Below are 17,343 nucleotides of genomic sequence, written 5' to 3' on the forward strand. Positions count from 1 at the left end.
TATTTTATTAGTTTGGAGTGAGACCGATATTTCCAATATGGCGCCTCCCAAGACGAAATTCAGCGAAGGTTTGTTTGGCTTTTTACAATGGCTTATTGGTGTTTGTTTGCCTTTAAAATAATTATACCTTGTTAACAGCGGTAACATCATGAAGATAAATGCAATTTGTGTCATTAGTGTGATTTTCAAGTTTCAGAAACTCTGCTTCTGTGAATTAACGTTAACGTACACGTGACTTCGTAAAGACGTACACGAAAGGACAACGGACAATGCAATGCAACATGTACAAAATGTCATGTTTACAAGTCATGACTCATGTACGTAGGACCGGTGGTTGTGCGTCTAATTCCGACACTCTACAAACCTTTGACATGCGACTTCCACTTTATTTTTGATAACTTTATGTATGGCGCCACCACTTTTTCACTAATTTTTACCAAAAAAAGGGATAATCTCACTGAGGTAAATTAAATACTATTGTACTATATGTATTGTATCTATATGCGATCGGTCAGTCTGCGCGATCAACCGATCGCACTGCGCTATTAAACAATCAAATTAAGATCAATCGGTCGCGTAGCAATCGGTCGATCGCGCAACAATCGGTCGATCGCGCAATGACATCTTTGCGCGATTGACCGATTGCGCTACAAGTATTTTTTCCCATTATCAGCGGATCGCGCAGGAAAGGCCTTGCACGATCTAGGGATCGTGCAGGAATGGGTTTGCGCGATCGACCGATAGTGCAGGAAAAGTTTTGCGCGATCAACCGATCGTGCAGGAAAAGTTTTGCGCCATCTACCGATCGTGCAGGAATAGGTTTGCGCGTTCGACCGATCGTAGATCGTGCAGGTAAACTATTCCTTGAGGCGATTTCTCAAAGCAATAAAATTCACAGCAGATCAAATTTTCAGTGTCGCCCTAGTGATTTATATAGTGACGTCACACTACGATTGATTTTCAGCTACAATCATGTTACATCTTTGTGAATTCGGCCCCTGAACATCAGCCGATCGCGCTAAATAATTCCTGCACAATCGGCCGATCACGCAAAAACATTCCTGCACAATCGGCCGATCACTCATAACCATTCCTGCACAATCAGCCGATCGCGCAAAATCATTCCTGCACAATCGGCTGATCGCGCGGAGCCATCCCGCACGATCGGTTGATCCAGATATTCGTTGCCGAATGTTGCGCGATCGACCCATTGTTGCGCGATCGACCGATTGCTGCGCGACCAATAGATATTTCAATAGCGCAGCGTGATCGGTCGATAGCGCAGCGCGATCGGTTGATCGCGCAGATTGACCGATTGCGCCCAACATTTATATTATTAAATTATTTTTTCATATTGAATACAAAAATGGTGGCGCCATGCAGAAACTTTTCTGCTTTTTCATGCTTTTGAGTCCATTGTTGTACTTTTGTAAGTGGTACTTTTTTTTGTAAGCTGTGTACCACTTTTTAATTGTCAGCAGTAACGGACATGCGCAGCTGCAATAGCGAATAGGCTTATTGTAGGGCCAAGAATTAGCCCTGGTAGGTCGTCAGTCAGTGCCACTGCACTGATGTCCTGGGTTTAAAGGTTCTTTACAATGCAAACACAAATTTGAGTACAATTTTCTTTATTTTTACCTGATTTGAGAAGTTGAAATTCCACTCATATAAAAAATGCCTGTCACAGATTTTTTCTAACGTTTTTTTTAAACTTCAAAAGTATGTGACGTCTGCGAGTTTTTAAAAGTTTATTCATTAATTTCAGGTGAAAGAGTTCTTTGCTTCCATGGCCCTCTACTGTATGAAGCTAAAGTAAGTGCATCAGGAGTTGTTCACATAAGTTACGTTAATCTTTTTCCAAGTCCCAATAGCTTTTATTTTAAATAATAATATTGATTTATAATGCGCACTTCTGCACTTCTACAGAAAACAAATTCCATTCCAAACAACATATTATTGTGCTATTTGGTTTGGATGTTTGTGTTATCATTATTGACTATTATATTTGTTTCTTATACTTATTTCAGTGTGTAAAGTCAGTTATTAAAGATAAGGCAGTCAGGTACTTCATTCACTACAACGGTTGGAACAAAAAGTGAGTATTGTTGAAAATGTTGTAATTCCCTTTTCAGGACGAATCACCAGTTACACCTAGCCTTTTCCAAACGATAGCTATCGGCTTGGGATTCCCACTAAGGCTCTGCCGAACCATTTAAAGCTCTGCATCGAAAAGCACCTATTTTGACTGTCAAAAGCCTAAGCCAGAACCTAAGCGAAAGCTATGGTTTTGAAAAGGCCCTAGTCTCTGTACATTTGTCTCCATTATTTAAACAAGACATTATAACAAATTTGTCCTACCTTTATCAGATTTAAAAATTATTCCAGGCGTGTGATTTGTCAGGACTTTTCTGATTGCAGGGTTTTTTAATCTCCTAGAGCCTTCAAACTTTCTTAGGTGACTTAAAGGAACACGTTGCCTTGGATCTGACGAGTTGGTCTATAAAAAGCGTTTGTAACCCTTTTTTATAAAATGCATATGGTTGGAAAGATGTTTTAAAAGTAGAATACAATGATCCACACAAGTTTGCCTCAAATTTGCGTGGTTTTCCTTTTACTGTGCAAACTAACACGGTCGGCCATTTATGGGAGTCAAAAATTTGACTCCCATAAATGGCCGACCGTGTTAGTCGACAAGGTAAAAGGAAAACGGTGTAATTTGGAGTCATGTTTGTGTGGATCATTGTGTTCTACTTTTACAACATCTTTCTACCCATATGCATTTTATAAAAAAAATGGTTACAAACGCTTTTCAAAGACCAACTCGACCGATCCAAGGCAACGTGTTCTTTAAAAGCAGTCCCCAACGGGAGAAAGAATCGCGCTTCGCAAAACACTGAAAACTAAAACATGTTTTTTCTTTCTTTTGCCGTTCTGCAGTTGGGATGAATGGGTGCCGGAGAGCAGAGCGCTGAAGTTTAACGAAGCAAATATACAGAAACAGAAGGAACTTTTCAAGGCCCAACAAGTGTGAGTACTTTATTTCGTAATTTATGTTATTTGTGCACATAGACTTGTCTTGGTGCTGGTCTAGGACCTGTAGGTTTGGTCTCATTTTGACTTTATGTAATTATTTTTACTCGCTATGTAGTATTATTAAAATCAATATTATAGAGTTACAGTTTGATAACATCTATTATTTGTGACTTGTTTAACTTTTATGAAAATTTGTGATTATTCTGTATTTCTTTGATCTCCTCTTTAAGATTTGTGTATGCATTATGTCCTTGTCTCGCATAAATCTGTAAAAATATATCTGTGACAATACTGATCTGTACAATTGACAACTCAGTGGCTCTATGTTTCAGTTTGTACACAATGAATTACCTAAATTTCTTACCTCAATGTTTACTGGTAAATTAAACTGTATTTTTATGGGTAACAAGCGGTTAAGAGCACCAAACTCAAGCTCTGGTGTTTCTGATCAGCAGAGTGTGGGTTCAAGTCCCGGTCATGACACTTGCATCCTTGAGCATGAATACTTTTATAACTGCTTTAGGATTGCGTTCCTTACAAGTAAATTAACTATATCTTGTATCCTGCTTATTCTTGCTTAGCAGATTATTTGTAAGCAGTTGTTTCTGCTAGAGCAGCTATATAAACTTGAGCCCATAAATACCGTTGATTATCCGAGGACTGATTGATTTATTAATTTTGGTTTTTACCCATATACCGATGTGTGTTAGCACTGTATACTCAGTACTTTCCCAAGTCCTGTGAAAAAATATCACAGGCATGTTACTCGGGTGGGATTCGAACCCACGACCCTTGCAACTCCAGAGCTGTGTCTTACTAGCTAGACTACCGAGGTTGCCCGGCAGCTAGAGGCAGTTCGAATCCTATGTTTTGGCAGCGGGTACCGCAACGATATAATAGATGTTAAATTTGCATCGGGGATAAAGAATATTAATTTTGGTTTAACATCTATTATAGACTGATTGATTTTTTTTGTTTCAGTAACGCCAAACGAGCCCGGGCTCAGAAACAGAAACTTGACAAGGTAAAAGAAGGAGACAAGGAGAAGGAACGAGAAAGAGCACCGACACCGTCTGTCGAGAAAAACACAGTCAAAAAGACGAAACCAGAACCACGTATGTAAATGATATGTTCACCCTCTCTGGAATTTGAAGTCCATTAAAGTTCTATTTCATTTTAACATACATAGGATTCTTCGTCAGATTTTTGGCAGTTAAAACAAAAAATTTAGATAAGAGAAAACTAATTTAGTTTAAGGTATTATTAATTTATTTCTGTTTTCCAAAATTTTTCATAGGCCCTTTTCAAAACCATGGTTTTGGTTCCGGCTTAAGCTCTGTCAATTGTTTTGAAAATGTGTGCACTTGACACAGGGCTCAAAAAGGCTGACAGAGCCCTCTAGCTGTAACCGTAGATTACAAAAATGCCATGGGGATGAATGTTTACCTTGGCGATAATTGACTTTTCAATATATTTTCAGAGGTTGCTCCGGAGCCTGTCAGCACACCAACACCTGTAGAGCCACCAAGGAAAAAGAGGGCACGGGCTGATGCTACTGTGGAAAATGTAAGATATGAAGCTCCGCGGTTCTTGTTATATTCTCAAAAAAATGTATCTAAAGGAAATTCCAAGCATTCTCTACTCTGTCAGAAATCAAAGTGTCTTCTTCCGTTAGAATGCACCCTTAAAATAAGTGAGAAAAAAACATACTGCCAGACACACTGGGGCGAACCCCTTCTTTTAGTAATAAGTCTGTACTGGGGTGTTTTGTGTGTGTTGGTAGTTTTTATAACAACATACAGGACATCAGTCTCCTGACGATGACTAGATCAAGCTAGTCGAAACGTTGAGACCAATTCAAAATTGACTCTGCGGCAGTACAGTTAATTACGATCCTAAAAGCTGAAGCAGTAGTCCAGTCTATTTTCTATACCATCCGCCATGGTAATAGTTAAAAAGCAGGACAGTTTTTTTCAGAACTGAGAAGTCTCCCGAACCTCCGATTATCTACTCCGCGTCAGTAAAATAAAGCAAGACAGTTCTCTAAGAACAAACTCTACCTGGCAAGTAGATACACACATGTGTTACCGCAAACCAAATATACAACATACAGGACCTACGGCTTTACCTCCCAACTGAAGATCGAAGCAATAGTGGTTTTAAAAGTGTCTTGTTCAGCATGTTCAGGGCAAAAGTGTCAAGACCAGGACTCAAACCCACATTCTGCTGATCAGAAACACCAGAGCTTGAGTCTGGATTAGCTGCCTGTGACCACTATGGTTTCTAAAGAGTTAAACTTCCCAAGTATTTTCAAATTTGGTCATTTTAGGCTTCTGTACAACTAAAAACTTAACTTTTTTTTTCTTTTTGTCTGTTTGCAGGAGGAATCTTTTGTGAACAAGGTTGAGATTAAGGTCAAAGTTCATGATGAGCTCAAACCAATCTTGGTGGATGACTGGGACCTCATTACAAGACAGAAGATGGTGAGAAATTCATAGGAATGATTTGAGTTATTTTGTTTCTTTATAAATATTTTCCTCATGCTTTTATATTGACCAGATAATTACTACAATTAGCCTTATTAGATAAAAAGGTGTACACAAGCAAATCTTTCAAAGACACAATGTATGTATAATAACTTTTTGCCTGTAAAGTTTGATATTCTTCTATTTTTTGTGGGTAGCTGTTGCATCTACCAGCCAAGAACACAGTGGACTCCATCCTGAATGATTATGTCAAACACAAGAAGTTAAAGAAAGACATCACCCCGGCAAAGTGAGTACAAACAAATTAAGGCAATGAGTTGCCCCTTCCTATGTGGGAAAGAAAACGTCACTATTTATTTAGGTTTTTATAACTCTGCTGCTTTAATCAATCGTCAGTGTCTTGGTTTATTTATTTATTTTGAATTATATTGAATGTTGAATTACAGAGAGAGTGGTATTGTCGAGGTCACACAGGGACTGAAGGAGTATTTCAATGTCATGCTTGGAACACAACTTCTTTACAAGTTTGAGAGACCACAGTATGCCGATGTAAGTATGTAATTACTGTAATAGGTCTGATACTTCAGCGTTGTAAGGACCGGGCAGTTGTTGTATTTTAAATTGCTATTTAAAGTGGTTATGTGAAACCACTGATCAAGAAAAGCAATTTTGTTCAAACAATTAAAATTATTCTTCACCTTTTTTTTCAGATCCTTGCGAGTCATCCCGACGAACCCTTGTCAAGAATCTATGGCGCTCATCATCTCCTAAGACTCTTTGGTAAGTTTTTATAGAATGGTCATATCCCCTAAATGCACAAGTGTTCATTAGTAGTGATTCATATTAAACAAACAGGGGCCAGTTGTTTTTTTTTTCTCCTGGCATCATTTTTTTAATTCCATTAAAATAACTAGTGACCCAATTTACATGACTTCAATAAATCCTGGTTGCCCCAATTTGGGGGTAAATAAGAAACAAGTAAACATATTGTAGCCACATCCTTCATAACTCAGCTTCTCAGCTGCTAGTTGGACTGATTAGCCTCCCCAATTGTCATTATTTTATTTCAGTGAAGCTAGGGAGTCTCCTGGCCTACACCCCACTGGACGAGAAGAGCGTCCAGCTCCTCTTGACCCACCTCCAAGACTTCATGAAATACCTTCACAAGAACTCCTCCACGCTGTTCAGCACCGGCGACTACGATACGGCACCGCCAGAGTACCACCGCAAAGCAGTCTGAAGAAGAAGACTGCCGGAGGCGAGTGTTGTAACAATTAGAGTAGCCAAAAAGAATGTATTGCTCCTTCCAAAAAAAATTTGAATGCTTTTGATCTCTGACTCCATGGTCATATCGATGTGCCTGGCTGCCAAAAGTGCCGCACCCAGGCAGTTTAGGAACATGAGTAGATGTTTTCCCGTTGAAAATCTGTCGTAAACTACGCCCACTTTACACAGGCTGCCTCCCAAGAACTACCAGAGGCACGTAGGGAAGTCGATGAGCTTGATTTTTGTTCAGAATTAACGCAGCATGAAGCTATAAAGCTGTGGTAGACTTTGAAACATTTTTTAGCAATGGCCTCACAGTTTGTATTATTTCTGTCCTTAACAACTTGTCTTCGAGTGGTAAAATGAGGGAAGTTAGGCTGAATTACAGACATTGTGTGCTAGTATTGGAGTTGCAAGTTATTCGGCCCTCTGTCACCCTTACTGTGAATTGTGTACAAATTGTGTAAAATAGCGCCCTCTTCTGACCAACTTCCTTTAACCCATGTTAACTTATTGTATAATGGGGACACACACACCCGAAAGCAAACAAACTGTGTTTGCGAGTTATCAATTACTTCAATACTAACGGGACTCTCCTTACTGAGGTTGTAAAGTTTAAATTTTTGTTTTATAGCAAAAGAAAGGGTTTTCAATCTAAAAAGCTTACTTGCTGTAGAGTTGGTACTGGCAAACATTTGGTAATTTGTTTGTTCACCCGTAACTACAAAGCCAAATTGTATTAATCATGTACATAAACAAGTAATAACTCAAATAAAAATAAAAAACTCTTGTCAACTAGTGAGTAATTTTATAAGCATTTTCACAGATTGGTTGTCTATGTATTCAACAAAAACAAGGGGATCGGAAGTAATTCTTTCAAAACCAATGATGATACATTTCGTAATTGTATGGCCTAATAACGTCAGCTCATTGCTATAAGGTTGATGATTACAAGTTCATGTTAAAAGCCTTAAATCCCAACTTAGCCCATGTTGAACCTAAATGTCATTTCTGCTGTATATATACATGTAACTAATAAATGTCTGTCGTTTAATAAAACATTTTAGACCTTACAGATGCACTTCATTTCATTTGACAAACTTCACTCCGAGAGTTAGTCCCCCCCTCCCCCCTCCCTCCCCCCCCTCCCCACCAAAAAAACAAAGAACAAAACCTATTACTGCTGGACAACATATGATAAACACAACATTTGCAGTGAACTCGATAGACTTGTTCAACCATATAAATATTCTTTAATTTAAAACAACAAAAACATGCAACAGTTGATGTGCTTTCATCACCAAAGAAACCATCGTTTTCAGTGAAATTTGTCACAAGTTCATCCCCTTTCAGGCGTTGCTAAGATTTGAAATTCAAGTTTTGATCGTTGTTTATTTCTCCATCTCAGATTGACACAGCACTCTTAACAGAGTAAACGTTCCATGTGAAGTTTGAAATGTATTTTAAAAAAATAACAAGATACTTCTTCAAGTCTGGTACAGGAGGCGACCTTTTTTGCAAGATAACACAGAGATTGGTTCCTCAAAAAACAAGAAGACAAAGTAAGAAAATATCAATTCAGCACATTTTTCTGTTTGGAAGCTTTCTAATGATAGGTTTGCACTAATCATCTCATTAAAGCACAGGTTAACAAAAAATTAAAAACAACTGCAGGCCTTGAAGCAGCAATTTAAAACCTTGCAAAGGGCACTATAGCAATTGCTATAGTTGTCGTGGATAAATATGCTTTTGCGACTTTGCCTTAGTTTTGTTAGAGAAGGTCAAATGTGCTTTGTCAAACTTAAATAACAACAAAACGACAACTAAATAAACATACACACACTAGGAGCTGCTGCGGAGTTGACTGTTGTCACTGCCTGTTAGCTAAAGATCCCAGGATCTACGTAGGGGTACGCTTGGAACAGGCCCAACTTCTTTCCATTCTTATCATAGTGTAGCATTCTGAAGCATTTCTCACAGAAGAAACTTGGATCTGTCGTTGAGAAACTGTCTTCCAAGGTCACCCATCTGGAGTAAATCAAGAAGAGATGGACAATAAAATGAAGTTAGGAAAAGGAAGCGTATACCTTTGGTTGTTGGAACCGTTCCTTTGTTTTAACTTCCCTGTTTGCAAAATGCAAATGTTGGCAGCTATGTACTACTGTACGAAAGGTTTTATCCTGAAGACGAACAGAGTTAACTTCGAAACCAAACCGACTCTTTTCAGAGCCAACACTCCCTCAAAAGAGAATGATTACATGGTTGTACCCGCAAGTTTCCTATTACCTATAGTTTTTATTTTTATCCGTCTAACCATGCAAAACGTTCATACATCACAAGTATTGGTTCAAATATTGATACTGAAAATCAAGAATAACGATTCCATTCTGGTCAACCTACCTGGCAGTGTAGATGCCACAGCATAAGCAGATATTACGTCTCCAGTAAGGCTTGTGTGTTAGGACGGGATACCTGCTCAGGTCTTGGCAATCAGTGTTTGTAAGCAATCTGAAAAACATTTTTACATTATCAAATACTATCAAAATATAACAAGCAAAGCTAGCAATTGACTTGTAAATACTTGAACATGCTCCCCTAAACAAAGATTTGTAAAAATTTATTTTAAATATTTCTTAAAAATCAACTTGCTTTTCCCACTAATGTATTGTAGACAATCTCATAATACTAGCATCACTTTATTTAAGCTCATGACAGAAGCAAAAAGTAGTCTGGCTTCTTTATTTTTGAATAATCACAATAATGCTCAATATGGCACACGGGAAACCAGATGAAAACAGCTACCTGAAAAAAAATGGCTTAATTGGTGGCTTTGGCTGTTGCTAAGGAAAGTGTTCACTTCAACACAGGTTGACTGGTGATTAATCCATAGCCATAGCTGTCTAATCTGACACAGGTGTGTCACCCATGCTACAGATCTGTGGCTTTGAAAGCAAATAATAGTCTGGCTCCTCTTGTCTGAACAAAAGTCGGTGCTACATTTAATATGGCACACAGGCAACCAGATGAAAATGGCTACCTGACAAAAAGTGGCTAAATTTGTGGCTACGACTGTTGCCAAGGAAAGTGTATTCTTTATCACAAGTTGACATTGGGATCAAGCCATAGCCATCTATTCTGACACAGGTGTGTGTCACCAATGCTACAGATCCGTGGCTTTGAAAGCAAATAATAGTCTGGCTCCTCATGTTTTAATGAAAGTCAGTGCAACATTTAATATGGCAGACAGGGAGCTAGACAAAGGATTGCCACTAAATTGGTGTCTATGGCTAATGCTAAGGAAAGTAAAGGCATCAACAGACGTTGACATGGTGGTCCAGCCATAGCCATCTACACGTATTCTGATATAGGTGTGTCAATAATGGCTTTGAAAGCAAATAATAGTCTGGGGTCTCATAGGTATGAATGAAAGTCAGTGCTACATTTCATATGGCATACACGGAGCTAGACAGAGGATGGCCACTAAACTGGTGGCTACGGCTGTTGCTAAGGAAGGTAAATGCTTTTACACACGTTGACGTGGTGGTTCAGCCATAGCCATAGCAGTCTATACGGTGTCAGTAATGGCTTTGAAACCAAATCGTAGTCTGGCTCTTCATAGGTCCGAAAGAAAGTCAGTGCTACATTCCATATGGCATACAGGGAGCCAGACATAACACACAGTGACTATGGGAGTAGCTATGACTTCATTAGCCAGAGTTAGCCAGAGCCTTACCTGAGATCAGTAAACACCATGATGTGTTGACAATTTCCAAGATGGCAGTATAAGTACGGATAGCCAAGTCGGATGTTTAGATCGTTGAATGTTACATCCTCCATGGATTTGGAAGTCATGGTCTTGCGTGGTTTCATCCAGTCAACAACACACCTGGAAAAACAAGTTAAGACCTCAGTAGGAAAAATAGCACAATGGGACTCTGCACGACACAATGGGTTCTGCGGCATTGCATGGTGAGGGATCAATGTATATTTGGTTTGCGGTAACACTGTGTGTATCTACTTGCTGGACAGATTATGTTCTTTTGAGATCTTTTCTTACTCTTGCTACATTTATGTATTCTACACAAACGCGGAACAGATTTTCAGAATTCAGTAGACTTCCAGACAAGCACGTCAAAATTTCACTTGCATAATTGAATGTACCATTGTCAAAGTTTGATTTTCACTTGCGTTTACAGACAAAAGTACATTACACTTTTAAGTGCATTTTGGTACATCAATGGCGTGGTGATAATGTTAAAATGGTAGAATGTGTGTCTGACAGCCAGGTATTTTGAGCAAAAAATGACATTAGCGCAGAGGTGCCCAGGCAGAAAAGAATTCTTAAAGTTTTCTGTGTGGAATAAAACCACGCATGGCACCAGTCACTGATTGTACACAAATTGGAACATCTGGATAACTTTCTGTATGGTGCCACCACTTTTTCACTAATTTTTACAAAAAGGAATATCTATCTCATTAGGGTAAATTTGATACTTGATTATTTCATATCGAACGAAAAAGTGGTGGCGCCACGCAGAAAGTTTTCCAAACGATCGTGTTGTGCTTGTCTAATTTGTTGTGCTTGAGCAGCTCTAACAAAATTATGGGTGATGGATTTCCCCAGGATTTTTGTTTTCCCAATTTGTTAAACATGACTCGTACTTGCTCAAATCTTTGCTGTCAGAATCTCTGAAGTCGTTATAGAAATCGTCTTCAATCAGAAAGTACGAGGATTTATAAATGTCCTGCGCTCGCTCCTTTGTCGCATCCGGACACTCGCTGTACTCGTCATGAGGTATAAACAGGTCCGCAGCACAGACTATCTTGTCTCGTAGCTCTGTCAACTTCTGGTCTGCAAGGACTAGAAGCTCTCTGTCTATGTAGAAAGACCGGTACACATTCCTTGACTGGAGATAAACAAAATAATAATATGGCTTCTTTTAAAGGGTCTGTATAAGTTTGGTTGGCACTTTGAAAATCAATGGCAACAACAAAATATGTTAATTTTGGTTTTTACCCATACACCGATGTGTGTTAGCACTGTATACTCAGTACTTCCCGAGTCCTGTCCGAGTAACATGCCTGTGATATTTTTTTCACAGGACTCGGGAAGTACTGAGTATACAGTGCTAACACACATCGGTGTATGGGTAAAAACCAAAATTAATATTCTTTATCCCCAATGCAAATTTAACATCTATTATATCGTTGCGGTACCCGCTGCCAAAACATAGGATTCGAACTGCCTCTAGCTGCCGGGCAACCTCGGTAGTCTAGTTGGTAAGACACTGCTCTAGAATTGCAAGGGTCGTGGGTTCGGATCCCACCCGAGTAACATGCCTGTGATATTTTTTCACAGGACTCGGGAAGTACTGAGTATACAGTGCTAACACACATCGGTGTATGGGTAAAAACCAAAATTAATATTCTTTATCCCCGATGCAAATTTAACATCTATTATAAAAAAATATGTGATAAGAAATCAACAGCTTTGAATAGTGTAATGCCACCAGCAGTAAGGCTAGGATTCAAAGCCACATTTTGGCTCCTTAAAAGTTGTTGACACTTTTGTATATCGAGATTTTGGCTAAAACATGAATTCCTACTCACTGTGAACGAAGATGAATGTAATATAGTTTAGTAGGATTTGAAACTTTGCATGGTGGAGATAAGATATAGAAGAGTTTGCGGTAACACCATGTAATAACAATCTCTAAATGAGTTGGGGTGGTTCTGAAAAGAACCGTTGGGTTAACTCGATGTTTCGATCAGTATGCTCTGATCGTCTTCTGGAGAATTCTCCAGAAGAACCACCCCAACTCATTTAGAGATTGTTATTACATGGTGTTACCGCAAACTCTTCTATATAATATAGTTTACCTTTAGAAGTTTCAGTTTCGGAATATACAGAATTGGTACGAAAGAAAATTGATCACAGATCAGTGATGATCACAGATGTCCATAAAACTTACACGGTCTTCTAATGATGATGATAGTAGAAAACATCCCATAAAATATTTATGTCTGAAATGTCATATTTGATGAGAAATAAATAATCTAATTTCGCATTGGAGTTTATCGCTCAGTGATCATTTTATTCATTTTTGTTTGGGCATCAATGCAATGCAAAATTTGTAATCAGGTTTTTCACTTTTCTCTCGTGACTCAGATGGCCAATCGATCTCGAACTTCGACAGGTTTATCAGGTAATGTAAAGGTTGGATTACACAAAGTGCTTACACTTCCAGCAACTGTTTTGTCAGCAAAAACCAATTCTGTAATATTCCTTTAATCATCAAGTTTTCGAGGAAAAAAAGAGAAATTTACAGCAGAGCAATGTTTTCAGAGAGTCGCGTATATTCATTGTACATGCTAAAATAATTCAGGGAAATTGTTTTAATAATTTCTTAAAGACTAGAGCACTTCAGCTGGGCCCAACTTCATAGAGCTGCTAAGCACACAAATTTGCTTAGCATGAAATTCCTTCCTTGATAATAACAGGATTACCAACAAAATTTCCCATTTGTTGCATATTTCTTGTAACTGGTATTCAGCTGTTGTTTGCTTATCCTGAGAATCAAGGGGAAATTTGGTTGGTAATCCTGTTATTATCAAGGAAGAAATTTCATGCTAAGAAAATTCTTGTGCTTAGTAGCTCTATGAAATTGGGCCCAGGTAATAATTCAAGGGAAGCTTGCTACAATCATTGTCTTTAAACCCGGTAAGTTTCATTTAAGTCTGCGCATGATTGTGTTTTGTGCAGTAAAAAGTACCCAAACCCCTTAAAGGAACACATTGCCGTGGATAGGTCGAGTTGGTCTTAGAAAAGCATTTGTAACCATTTTTTATAAAATGCATATAGGTAGAAAGACATTGTAAAAGTAGAATACAATAATCCACACAAACGCCTCAGAATTGCACGGTTTTCCCTTTACCTCGTCGACTAACACAGTCAGCCATTTATGGGAGTATGGCTGACCGTTGACTCCCATAAATGGCCGACCGTGTAAGTTCGCACAGTAAAAGGAAAACCAAGCAATTTCGAGGCAAACTTGTGTGGATCATTGTATTCTACTTTTAAAACATCTTTCCAACCATATGCATTTTATAAAAAAGAAGGGTTAAAAAATGCTTTTTATAGACCAACTCGTCCGATCCAAGGCAATGTGTTCCTTTAAGACCGCTTGGTCACAACACTCTCCCCACAGCTGCCATTACTTACTGAAATAGCTTCCGAGGGTCTAAAGAATGTGACGTCTAAGATGGCTGTGGTTCTCTCAACACAATCCTCTTCCTCATCGTCTGCATATGTCGCAAAACAATCCTTAAAAAAAATTACAAGATATTTGAAATGAATTCATTAGCCTTTGTGAGATGTGCCCAATTGCATAGAGCTGCTAAGCACAAAAAATTGCTTAGCATGAAATTTCTTCCGTGATTAAAAAACATGATTTCCAACCAAGTTTACATTTGTTTCACATTGCTTGTAACTGGTCTTCAGCTGTTGTTTGCTAATCGTGAAAAATCGTGTGGAAATTTTGTTGGTTTTTATCAAGGCAACATTTTTGTGCTAAGCAAATTTTTGTGCCTAGCTCAATGAAATTGGACCATGGTGAAAACCATAGGAATACAGTGTTTGGATTGGGTGCATACAGACAGATTTACCCAAAACTAAACAGTGCAAATATAATGTGTCCACCATTTTTCAAAATGATTTATTGAAATGCTTTCAAGAACTTTTCTTTGCCTTTTATTTTCAGGTTGATGCCAGCTTGAAATTTTCATGTTTATTGCAAACAATTCTAAATTCATTCCCACTAGGACAAATTGATTTTTTTTTTCTAAAGGGAAAAAAAGTAAACATTTGTACATAAACAAAACTAATTATACATTTTTTTATCTTGCAAAATTGAGAAACCGACATGAATGTGACAGATAAAACAAAACTGACAGGTATTTTGTATGCCTAGAATTCAAAAGGTGATTTAATTACCTTCAAATTTGTAACTGGAAAATGTATGGAAAAGTGCTAGATTATGTTCTCACCATGTGTTCTTCAGATTTTCTGTATTTTCTCTCATATCTTGCGTACTTCCTGTGTCGCAATCTTTGAAGGAAAAGTAGTATAAAGATGCAAGTTAAAATACAAAAGAGTGCGGAAAACAACATGTTTAACTTGGGGGGTACGAGACCAAGCCTGTAAGCGCAAAAACTTGCTTAGCATAAAACAACATAGGCTACCAACCAGAACACTATAAAGACCATTACTGTGACTGGTTCCCTTCTGTTTTTTTCTTGCTAAGCCAAGAAATTAGCTAAGCAGAATTTTCTGCTAAACAATTTTCTGAAATTGGACCCTTTGAGTAAACCAGGCGTGCTTACCTGGCTGATCAGGGCCTACACGTAGTTTCATGGCTCTGCTTACCATAAGCAGAGACTCTGCACTAATACAGGGGCAGGAAATTCCTCAGTTACATTAAAAGCATATTTCACAAGTTAGCAGGGATTTTTTGCTTGTTACTAGGCATTCTTTGCTTACACAGCTAGTGCAGAAATTTGGCGCTTGCTTAGTAGGCAGAGAATGGTGATTGTAAGTGCAGAATTCTATTTAAGTAGGACTTGAGTGCGAGTACCTAGTAAGAGTACTGCAGCACCGATGTTTGTCTTCAAAAAATCTCACTGATTTTATTCTGCTCTTTGAAAATCTTTGAAAAAAAAATAAACAAACAAGGATTTTCTCCTTGTGCTTTCATGAGTTGTATCTTACTGTACTGTCTTGAGTTGTTCAGCTCCAGCTGGGATGCCTTTTTCAGTGCCCAGGCAACCTTCATCAAGTGGAGTTACATCTTCGGCTGGACACTTTAACGATTCTGGACTGTCAGAACCAATCACAAAGAAATATCAATTAAACTACAGAGATGTCATATAGCAAACAGAGACAACATATTCAGATGGTATGCAACTTTCTACTGCAAAAGAAAAGATGAAATGACCGATCACACTTAAATTTTGTACAGTATTTTTCAGTTTTCTATGGCACTGTTTTGAAAAGAATCCAATTTAAATCCAATTTTATAGTCCACCAATGGTGAGCGGTTCAACAAAATGGTTTACTTTTTAACATGTTAGACACATGTAAACATCATTGCTGAAGTGCAATCTGGGGCAAATCTGTGCTGGGTGGCACAACGTATTTTGCTCAGAGTGATGGGTGAAATTTGTTAGTCCCTGGGCAGGTCCGCCCGACACTGCCCACTGTAGCTACAACATTAAATACTAACTAACCCACAGACATTCCCCAGCTCATGAACAATTTCCACCGTTGTCCCCATCGCCTCAGCCAGTTCTTGGTCTGATTTTAACATCTTAGTAGGCAGTCTCTCATCCTCATTTTCGACGGCTTCCTCACACTGTCCTAAGAAACTTCCCACATGCATCATTGGAGACACCACAAAGCCGTGGCCATCCCACCGAGAGCCTGGTGGTGGTGTTGAGTCCTCAGTCATCTTGTGACGTTACAGCGGCGGCAATAGTTAGTGCCCACTGAAATTTAAAAAAAAAAATCTTTACTGCAAAGAAAGGGTAGAAACATGGAGTGAAACAAATTATTACAAATCTTATGATAAACTGTATGGAGTGAGACTTGAACTAACGAGGACCAAAGGTTATGAGGTTCATTCCGCCATCATTTCACAAACCTCATATAAATTATATTATATTATAATAATAGTTCTAGCTGAGACTCACACAGACTAGAATTTTTTAGAAAGTAGAACAAGATTCCAGGAGACTGCTGCAGCTTGCAAGTTTACCCAGTCAGTTTCCCTTGTGGTTTATATTGATATCTGAAACAAAAAGTCGCATCCCCTTAAGGTGATCCCCTGGCTGCCGCTTCCCAGGTTGTATCGTAATTTGGGTGTGATCCCTGGCTACACGGTAGTTAATGGTTGTATGGCTTCTGATTGGCACCCCGAACAAAGATATTGACAAAATAGGGACGCCGCCAAAATAGGGCTAGATAGATCAGTTGGTAGAGCGCCGGCACGTTAATCCGGAGGTCGTTGGTTCGAATCCCACTCTAGTCAATTCTTTGTTCAACCCCAAAAATCAAGTCAGTTTTGTATATAATAATAGTAACGTTTAAGATCCCGTACACTGCAGTTCATGCAATATGACTTGACAGACTACAGCCAGTGCATGCCAGTAATGACAGATGCCAGTGCATGCAGTGCATGCAGCATGCATGACTAGCTAGAAAATGGAACAAATTGTTTATCAAAATAAATCAGAGACAGAGTTTGACAGATTGGACATTCACATTGGTAAAACAAAAAACACATTGTTTTGCCACTGTAAGATCTAATCTTTAAGAATTCATCATGTCCTCACCTTGAAGAAGTCAATCAATGAACCAATTCTGCTGTAAACATCAGTTACGTTTGACCTTCGTTCTCTCGCATGTGCTGTTCAGGAAAGGTAAACATTCACTTCAGTTCATATGCAGTCGGTTGCGCATGCTGCAGTGTGATGGTCACTGATGGGCGCAATCTTTGAATTA

The 17,343-nt window shown here is 38.6% G+C and overlaps 2 protein-coding genes across 2 annotated transcripts; one reads left to right on the plus strand and one right to left on the minus strand.

The window, feature by feature from the left end:
• The first annotated feature begins 6 nt into the window (after nt 1-6).
• LOC139941527 (mortality factor 4-like protein 1) lies at nt 7-7,844 on the plus strand. Its single transcript, XM_071938067.1, has 11 exons — nt 7-68; nt 1,766-1,812; nt 2,028-2,095; nt 2,938-3,027; nt 4,015-4,148; nt 4,514-4,599; nt 5,415-5,516; nt 5,717-5,808; nt 5,966-6,068; nt 6,230-6,299; nt 6,590-7,844. The coding sequence occupies exons 1-11, from the start codon at nt 38-40 to the stop codon at nt 6,757-6,759; spliced, it is 993 nt and encodes a 330-aa protein (XP_071794168.1). The 5' UTR covers nt 7-37; the 3' UTR covers nt 6,760-7,844.
• Nucleotides 7,845-7,976: 132 nt separating this feature from the next.
• LOC139941703 (snRNA-activating protein complex subunit 3-like) lies at nt 7,977-17,318 on the minus strand. Its single transcript, XM_071938311.1, has 9 exons — nt 17,175-17,318; nt 16,071-16,328; nt 15,553-15,660; nt 14,832-14,892; nt 14,008-14,109; nt 11,448-11,692; nt 10,519-10,671; nt 9,186-9,293; nt 7,977-8,813 (listed from the first exon to the last, which is right to left on the minus strand). Exons 2-9 carry the CDS (start codon nt 16,289-16,291, stop codon nt 8,666-8,668), a joined length of 1,146 nt encoding a protein of 381 aa, XP_071794412.1. The 5' UTR covers nt 16,292-16,328; nt 17,175-17,318; the 3' UTR covers nt 7,977-8,665.
• Nucleotides 17,319-17,343: the final 25 nt, after the last annotated feature.

The sequence above is a fragment of the Asterias amurensis genome, chromosome 9 (genome assembly GCF_032118995.1).
Source record: "Asterias amurensis chromosome 9, ASM3211899v1".
Lineage (NCBI taxonomy): Eukaryota > Metazoa > Echinodermata > Asteroidea > Forcipulatida > Asteriidae > Asterias > Asterias amurensis.